The sequence below is a fragment of the Oncorhynchus clarkii genome, chromosome 2 (assembly GCF_045791955.1).
Source record: "Oncorhynchus clarkii lewisi isolate Uvic-CL-2024 chromosome 2, UVic_Ocla_1.0, whole genome shotgun sequence".
Lineage (NCBI taxonomy): Eukaryota > Metazoa > Chordata > Actinopteri > Salmoniformes > Salmonidae > Oncorhynchus > Oncorhynchus clarkii.
Genome location: NC_092148.1, coordinates 94,844,664 through 94,854,088, shown reverse-complemented (window position 1 = coordinate 94,854,088; position 9,425 = coordinate 94,844,664). Strand labels below are relative to the sequence as shown.

Here is a 9,425-nt window from a genome sequence, read left to right as displayed (position 1 = left end):
AGTGGTAGGAGCTGTTGTTGGGGTAGTGGAAGGTTTTGATGTTGAAGTAGTTGTAGTGGTAGTTGTTGGGGTAGTGGAAGGTTTTGATGTTGGGGTAGTGGAAGGTTTTGATGTTGGGGTAGTGGAAGGTTTTGATGTTGGGGTAGTGGAAGGTTTTGATGTTGGGGTCGTTGTAGTGGTAGTTGTTGGGGTAGTGGAAGGTTTTGTTGTTGAAGTAGTTGCAGTAGTTGTTGTGGAAGTAGTTGCAGTTGTTGTTGGGGTTGTGGTAGGTTTAGTTGTTGAAGTAGTTGCAGTAGTTGTTGTGGTAGTGGAAGGTTTTGATGTTGGGGTAGTGGTAGGAGTTGTTGTTGGGGTAGTGGAAGGTTTTGATGTTGGGGTAGTGGTAGGTTTTGATGTTGGGGTAGTGGTAGGAGTTGTTGTTGGGGTTGTGGTAGGAGTTGTTGTTGGGGTAGTGGTAGGAGTTGTTGTTGGGGTAGTGGAAGGTTTTGATGTTGGGGTAGTGGTAGGTTTTGATGTTGGGGTAGTGGTAGGAGTTGTTGTTGGGGTAGTGGTAGGAGTTGATGTTGGGGTAGTGGAAGGTTTTGATGTTGGGGTAGTTGTAGTACTTGTTGGGGTAGTGGTAGGTCTTGATGTTGAAGAATATATAGTAGTTGTTGGGGTAGTGGTAGGTTTTGATGTTGGGGTAGTTGTAGTACTTGTTGGGGTAGTGGTAGGTCTTGATGTTGAAGAATATATAGTAGTTGTTGGGGTAGTGGTAGGTTTTGATGTTGGGGTAGTGGTAGGTTTTGATGTTGGGGTCGTTGTAGTGGTAGTTGTTGGGGTAGTGGAAGGTTTAGTTGTTGAAGTAGTTGCAGTAGTTGTTGGGGTATTAGAAGGTTTTGTTGTTGGGGTAGTGGTAGGAGTTGTTGTTGGGGTTGTGGTAGGTTTAGTTGTTGAAGTAGTTGTAGTAGATGTTGGGGTAGTAGTAGGTTTTGTTGTTGGGGTCGTTGTAGGAGTTGTTGTTGAGGTGGTGGTAGGAGTTGTTGTTGGGGTAGTGGTAGGAGTTGTTGTTGGGGTTGTGGTAGGTTTAGTTGTTGAAGGAGTTGTAGTAGTTGTAGGTTTAGTTGTTGAAGTAGTTGCAGTTGATGTTGGGTTAGTAGTAGGTTTTGTTGTTAGGGTAGTTGTAGTAGTTGTTGGGGTAGTGGTAGGAGTTGTGGTAGGTTTAGTTGTTGAAGTAGTTGCAGTAGTTGTTGGGGTAGTGGTAGGACTTGTTGTTGGGGTAGTGGTAGGTTTAGTTGTTGATGTAGTTGTAGTAGTTGTTGGGGTAGTGGTAGGAGTTGTGGTAGGTTTAGTTGTTGAAGTAGTTGTGGTAGTTGTTGGGGTAGTGGAAGGTTTTGTTGTTGGGGTAGTTGTGGTAGTTGTTGGGGTAGTAGAAGGTTTTGTTGTTGGGGTAGTTGTGGTAGTTGTTGGGGTAGTGGTAGGTTTAGTTGTTGAAGTAGTTGTGGTAGTTGTTGGGGTAGTAGAAGGTTTTGTTGTTGGGGTAGTTGTGGTAGTTGTTGGGGTAGTGGTAGGTTTAGTTGTTGAAGTAGTTGCAGTAGTTGTTGGGGTAGTGGTAGGACTTGTTGTTGGGGTAGTGGTAGGTTTAGTTGTTGAAGTAGTTGTGGTAGTTGTTGGGGTAGTAGAAGGTTTTGTTGTTGGGGTAGTTGTGGTAGTTGTTGGGGTAGTGGTAGGTTTAGTTGTTGAAGTAGTTGTGGTAGTTGTTGGGGTAGTGGAAGGTTTTGTTGTTGGGGTAGTTGTGGTAGTTGTTGGGGTAGTGGTAGGAGTTGTGGTAGGTTTAGTTGTTGAAGTAGTTGCAGTAGTTGTTGGGGTAGTGTTAGGAATTGTTGTTGGGGTAGTGGAAGGTTTTGTTGTTGGGGTAGTTGTGGTAGTTGTTGGGGTAGTGGTAGGAGTTGTGGTCGGTTTAGTTGTTGAAGTAGTTGTGGTAGTTGTTGGGGTAGTGGAAGGTTTTGTTGTTGGGGTAGTTGTGGTAGTTGTTGGGGTAGTTGTGGTAGTTGTTGGGGTAGTTGTTGGTTTTGATGTTGGGGTAGTGGTAGCAGTTGTTGTTGTAATGGTTGTTGTGGGCCTGACTGAGGTGGTAGTTGTCCCATTGCTACAAACATCAACAACATCAACACAACATCTGACTCTGATCTCGTAGTTGTAGCATATTGGTATCTTGCCTTGATCCTTGTTGTGGCATATCAGTCCAACTGAGGGATTGCATTCAACATTTTGACCTAGTTCGTCCAAAGGAACAAGGAAGTCTTTGGCTCTGCATTCTACTTCCTTAGGTTGGCTACAAGTATCATTTCTATATTTCTTTATATTTTCTATGGTTTCATAATCTCCTCCTGTTTTTTCAGTAGGATAGTGATTGTCAATCCAGTCTGACCATTCACAGACAATCTTGGTCAGGCAGTGTGGAGTAGTAGTGGGTGAAGTGGTTGTTGGTGAAATAGGGGTTGTTGTGAGGGCAGTGGTAGGGGTTGTTGTTGGGGTAGTGGTAGGAGTTGTTGTTGGGGTAGTGGTAGGGGTTGTTGTTGTAGTAGTGGTAGGTTTAGTTGTTGAAGTATTTGCAGTAGTTGTTGGGGTAGTGGTAGGAGTTGTAGTTGTGGTAGATGTTGGGGTAGTGGTAGGTTTAGTTGTTGAAGTAGTTGCAGTAGTTGTTGGGGTAGTGGTAGGTTTAGTTGTTGAAGTAGTTGCAGTAGTTGTTGGGGTAGTGGTAGGACTTGTTGTTGGGGTAGTGGTAGGTTTAGTTGTTGAAGTAGTTGTGGTAGTTGTTGGGGTAGTGGAAGGTTTTGTTGTTGGGGTAGTTGTGGTAGTTGTTGGGGTAGTTGTGGTAGTTGTTGGGGTAGTTGTTGGTTTTGATGTTGGGGTAGTGGTAGCAGTTGTTGTTGTAATGGTTGTTGTGGGCCTGACTGAGGTGGTAGTTGTCCCATTGCTACAAACATCAACAACATCAACACAACATCTGACTCTGATCTCGTAGTTGTAGCATATTGGTATCTTGCCTTGATCCTTGTTGTGGCATATCAGTCCAACTGAGGGATTGCATTCAACATTTTGACCTAGTTCGTCCAAAGGAACAAGGAAGTCTTTGGCTCTGCATTCTACTTCCTTAGGTTGGCTACAAGTATCATTTCTATATTTCTTTATATTTTCTATGGTTTCATAATCTCCTCCTGTTTTTTCAGTAGGATAGTGATTGTCAATCCAGTCTGACCATTCACAGACAATCTTGGTCAGGCAGAGTGGAGTAGTAGTGGGTGAAGTGGTTGTTGGTGAAATAGGGGTTGTTGTGAGGGCAGTGGTAGGGGTTGTGGTTGGGGTAGAGGTAGGGGTTGTTGTTGGGGTAATGGTAGGGGTTGTTGTTGGGGTAGGGGTTGTTGTTGGGGTAGTGGTAGAAGTTGTTGTTGGGGTAGAGGTAGGGGTTGTTGTTGGGGTAGTGGTAGAAGTTGTTGTTGGGGTAGTGGTAGAAGTTGTTGTTGGGGTAGTGGTAGGAGTTGAGAAAACAAATACTGTTGTGGTCGGTGCTTGAGTGGATATCTGTGTTGTTGTAACACTTGGTGTAGTTGTTGGAGTTGGGGTGCTGGGACAGGGGTTCATAATCCGGACAATAGTTCCGTTCTCTTTGCAGGTGGCAGTAATACAGGTCCCATCACCGTCAGATGTGTGATATATGGTCGCTCCATAAGGGTATGTTCTGCCGTCGTATAAACAATAGCAAGCTGCAATAGGATTATCACAAGGAACATAAGTTATTATCATGTAATCATCTTGTCATGTTACCTTCTTGGTAATAATGTAGGCTAATGTTTCAGTTATTATCATGTAATCATCTTGTCATGTTACTTCTTGGTAATAATGTAGGCTAATGTTTCAGTTTGTAGTGGTTTTCCTTACCTTGGACATCATAGCTGCATCTGACCTCAGTCGATGAGCAACGACTTGAAAAAGAAAGAAGGAGGTTACAGTACCTTTCAAAGTCAAATAAAATATTAAGAGCTATTTGTTATGAAGTACAAAACAATGTTATATTTTATATTCACAGTAAGGTATTAACAGGTCAAATCACAATAAGGTATTAACAGGTCAAATCACAATGAGGTATTAACAGGTCAAATCCCAATAAGGTATTAACAGGTCAAATCACAATAAGGTATTAACAGGTCAAATCACAATAAGGTATTAACAGGTCAAATCACAATAAGGTATTAACAGGTCAAATCACAATGAGGTATTAACAGGTCAAATCACAATGAGGTATTAACAGGTCAAATCACAATGAGGTATTAACAGGTCAAATCACAATGAGGTATTAACAGGTCAAATCACAATGAGGTATTAACAGGTCAAATCACAATGAGGTATTAACAGGTCAAATCACAATGAGGTATTAACAGGTCAAATCACAATAAGGTATTAACAGGTCAAATCACAATAAGGTATTAACAGGTCAAATCACAATGAGGTATTAACAGGTCAAATCACAATAAGGTATTAACAGGTCAAATCACAATGAGGTATTAACAGGTCAAATCACAATAAGGTATTAACAGGTCAAATCACAATGAGGTATTAACAGGTCAAATCACAATAACAGGTCAAATCACAATGAGGTATTAACAGGTCAAATCACAATAACAGGTCAAATCACAATAAGGTATTAACAGGTCAAATCACAATGAGGTATTAACAGGTCAAATCACAATGAGGTATTAACAGGTCAAATCACAATGAGGTATTAACAGGTCAAATCACAATGAGGTATTAACAGGTCAAATCACAATAAGGTATTAACAGGTCAAATCACAATAAGGTATTAACAGGTCAAATCACAATGAGGTATTAACAGGTCAAATCACAATAAGGTATTAACAGGTCAAATCACAATGAGGTATTAACAGGTCAAATCACAATAAGGTATTAACAGGTCAAATCACAATGAGGTATTAACAGGTCAAATCACAATGAGGTATTAACAGGTCAAATCACAATAAGGTATTAACAGGTCAAATCACAATGAGGTATTAACAGGTCAAATCACAATAAGGTATTAACAGGTCAAATCACAATGAGGTATTAACAGGTCAAATCACAATGAGGTATTAACAGGTCAAATCACAATAAGGTATTAACAGGTCAAATCACAATGAGGTATTAACAGGTCAAATCACAATGAGGTATTAACAGGTCAAATCACAATGAGGTATTAACAGGTCAAATCACAATAAGGTATTAACAGTTCAAATCACAATCTTTGAAAATCAAAATCAATTGAATGGTAGGAAAGCCTCTTTGAAGGTGAACTATTGACATTGCCTTATCTGACCAGAAATACAGGCTACCTTAAGGCTTATACCAACCGTATTAAACCCTATGTAATGTAAATACAGTATCTATGTATTTAGCAAAATGTTGATCTGAAATGATCTGAAAACATACCATGGCTGACAGTTCTCCTTGGAAGGTATAACCTCTCCCTCGTTGTAATGAGTTCCATCTCCATCGTAGCAACCACAGTCCTTCTTAGTGACACACTTCATGGTACTTTCTTCCAAATAAGGCTGGGCCAAAGGACATTTTGGATAGCAACCTTTAAGATAAAAACAGTCAATTTAATCCAGGACACCTGCACAGATTAGATCATCCTCATGGTTTCTAGTTTTAACACCAATGCTGTAATGGATATGATGTTTCAATATTTGTATTTTGTTTTCAGTATAGATGAACAAGGGAGGGGGAGGCATTACATATGTTATACTGTACATTTGTTTAACAACTTGGAATGTAAATTGTAAATCAAACGGCCAAGCTGTTATGAAGGGCTCTTAGTTACCTTCCAGTGCAGGGATCTGACTGGAGCATGTTCCTGAGGGATTCTTGCAGGTCTTCATACAGGGGTATCCACACGGATTATAATGCCACTCACACTCACCAATAGGGTTGTAGAAATCACAGAACAGAGCTGGTGAAATGAAAACATGTCACATTTTAACTGAACCAGGGTCCTAAAAGATTGATTGAACAGTTACACATTCAAATCATAAATTGGTATTTTGTCCCGATAGCTAAACAATCCCACCTATCCATCAATCAATTGAACCCACTCAAAGCAAATGACTCACGGCAGATATCTGGTGTTCTCCACTTGATACAAGCCCCTGCCTCGTTACAGGCCTGGGCGTAGGCTGCTACAGCTGTACAGAAACACTCGCAGTCTCCCCCAGTGTCACAGGCACACGAGTCCCTCACACAGGCATCATGGAATGGCGTGGGGTCCACCTTTTAGGAAGATGCATTAAGCCATCATTTGTTTATTCAATGCATTGCTCAGCTTGTTGAAGAGACTACAGATGAATTATTGACGATGATTATTATTGGGTTGGATGGCTGACTTTTAGTTTTTGTTATCTTTTTATTCCTACTTTCGTTGGTGGATGTTTTTGGTGTCATTCACATGATTATTGACAAACCAATTTTATTAAAAAGATTGCCATGTACCATCATTCAACTCTACTTGTCATTGTGTACCTTATACGAAACCTGTTAGCCTAAGACTTGTGCTACAAAATTATCGGTTGTTATAAATTCCACCATAAGTTTTACTCTGAGGCTGTGAGGTAAATTAACTCTTGTTGAAGCCTTAACCTTATTGACCCTGAGGGTGTGAGGTAAATGAACTCTTGTTGAAGCCTTAACCTTATTGACCCTGAGGGTGTGAGGTAAATTAACTCTTGTTGAAGCCTTAACCTTATTGACCCTGAGGGTGTGAGGTAAATGAACTCGTGTTGAAGCCTTAACCTTATTGACCCTGAGGGTGTGAGGTAAATGAACTCTTGTTGAAGCCTTAACCTTATTGACCCTGAGGGTGTGAGGTAAATGAACTCTTGTTGAAGCCTTAACCTTATTGACCCTGAGGGTGTGAGGTAAATGAACTCTTGTTGAAGCCTTAACCTTATTGACCCTGAGGGTGTGAGGTAAATGAACTCTTGTTGAAGCCTTAACCTTATTGACCCTGAGGGTGTGAGGTAAATGAACTCTTGTTGAAGCCTTAACCTTATTGACCCTGAGGGTGTGAGGTAAATTAACTCTTGTTGAAGCCTTAACCTTATTGACCCTGAGGGTGTGAGGTAAATGAACTCTTGTTGAAGCCTTAACCTTATTGACCCTGAGGGTGTGAGGTAAATGAACTCTTGTTGAAGCCTTAACCTTATTGACCCTGAGTCTGTGAGTTACTGTGTATTAACTCTTGTTGAAGTTTTAACCTTATTGACCCTGAGGCTGTGAGTTACTGTGTATTAACTCTTGTTGAAGCCTTAACCTTATTGACCCTGAATCTGTGAGTTACTGTGTATTAACTCTTGTTGAAGCCTTAACCTTATTGACCCTGAATCTGTGAGTTACTGTGTATTAACTCTTGTTGAAGCATTAACCATATTATTGTACTTATGCAGTGCCACTTTGGCTGCGTTTACACAGGCAGTCCAATTCAGATCATTCACCAATTATTTGCATATCTGACACCAATTGATATTGCCCTTAATGTATAAACAGCAACAACAAAAAAATGGAATCTGATCTTTTGAGCTCTGATTTATACCACTTCCATACGTGGATCTCAATCCTGATTCAAACCCAATTCTCCGTGTGATCTCTGTCTGGATGCTCAGATCTGATGTTTTTGCTCTAAAGTGTTTTTTTTTTGCACATGACCTGCCATTACCATGACAACCACCCAAAAATGTAAAGGACAGGAAATGAGCATTGCATCTGTGTGCTACTTCAGAACCTACATCAGTGGTTAATGCGCCAATCTGATATGGGCTACATGTAAAACTTCAGTCAGGTCCATAAATATTTGGACATTGACTAAGTTATTATTATTTTAGCATATTGGAGTTGACATTAAAAAAGTGCAGACTTCAGCATTATTTAGAGGGTATTTGCCTCCAAATCGGGTGAACAGTGTAGGAATCACAGCACTTTTTATGTGGTCCCTCCCTTTTTAAAGGACCAAAAGTAATTGGACAATTGGCTGCTCAGCTGTTCCATGGCCAGGTGTGTCTTATTCCCTCATTAGTTAATTTACAAGTAAGCAGATAAAATGCCTAGAGTTTATTTCAAGTGTGGCATTTACACTTGAAGTCCACTGCCAGTGAAGCAAGCCATCAGTAGGCTGAAAAATGAAAACAAACCCATCAGAGAGACAGCAAAAACAGTAGGCGTGGCCAAATCAAATATTTGGTACTTTCTTAAAAAAGTGAGTGAGCTCAGGGACACCAAAAGGCCCGGAAGACCACGGAAAACAACTGTGGTGGATGACGGAAGAATTCCCTGGTGAAAAACAACCCAGGAGGTAGGATTATCTGTGCCAAAGTCAACAATCAAGAGAAGACTCAACCAGAGTAAATACAGAGTAAAAAAGGAAGACCAGATTAAAGTTTGCCAAACAACATCTAAAAAAAGCCTGTAAAGTTCTGTAACAACATCCTATGGACAGATGAGACAAGGTTCAACTTGTACCAGAATGATGGGAAGAGAAGAGTATGGAGAAGGGAAGGAACTGCTCACCATCAGAGCATACCACCTCATCTGTGAAGCAAGGTGGAGGTAGTGTTATGGGGTGGGCATGTATGGCTGCCAATGGAACTAGTTCCCTTGTATTTATTGATGATGTGATTGCTGACAAAAGCAGCAGGATGAATTATGAGGTGTTTAGGGTCATATTATATGCTCAGATTCAGCCAAATGCTTTTAAACACCCTTTACATTGCAGATGGACAATGACCCGAAGCATACTGTGAAAGCAACCCAATACTTTTTTAAGGCAAAGAAGTGGAATGCTCTGCAATGACCTTTAAGGCCTAGATTCAATCCTCGTTAAAGAGTGATTGAGCCAACAAATGCAGTGTTTACCTTGAATGTGGTCTTCATGAATACAGAAATATTGCCTTTAAAAGGTGCATAGCCGAAATGGGGTCTAGAATCTAGCCTTTTAGAGTTGATCCCCCACATCTCAGGTCCATATTTATATTACAGATGAACTTTTATACGACCTGTACTGCAGTAACGTGCAGAGAGGTCAGTGGCTGGGTAAGAACGGGTTATTTTCAAAGCCAGATTTACTCACAAATAAACCTTGATGAAGGTCAAGTTCCCCATACAGCAGATAGCTCCAACAACCAGAGTGATTGAGGCTATTAATACTTAAAGAGTACATTGATGCACCTGTGCGTTGATCTAAGTAACATCACCAAAAAAATCCCCCTCACAATCTGTCAATTTAAGCCAGAGATATCAGGTTTTTTACTGCTTCTTTAAGACAGCTCAGGAAGTATGGAGGTAGCTTTGTGCCAACAAAAATAAGGGATTAAGTAAAAAAAAAAAAAAAAAAAAATATGTCC

General features: G+C 40.5%; 1 protein-coding gene across 1 annotated transcript in view; it reads right to left on the bottom strand.

Moving 5' to 3' along the window:
* Positions 1-271: 271 nt before the first annotated feature.
* LOC139378587 (mucin-2-like) overlaps positions 272-9,425 on the bottom strand; it is a 37,560-nt gene continuing 28,406 nt past the window's right edge. The window contains exons 27-32 of the mRNA XM_071120887.1: positions 6,147-6,303; positions 5,858-5,986; positions 5,464-5,614; positions 3,922-3,965; positions 853-3,746; positions 272-715 (exon numbers count right to left, since the gene is read on the bottom strand). Coding sequence (XP_070976988.1) covers positions 272-715; positions 853-3,746; positions 3,922-3,965; positions 5,464-5,614; positions 5,858-5,986; positions 6,147-6,303 — 3,819 coding nt within the window. The remainder of the gene's footprint in view (positions 716-852; positions 3,747-3,921; positions 3,966-5,463; positions 5,615-5,857; positions 5,987-6,146; positions 6,304-9,425) is intronic.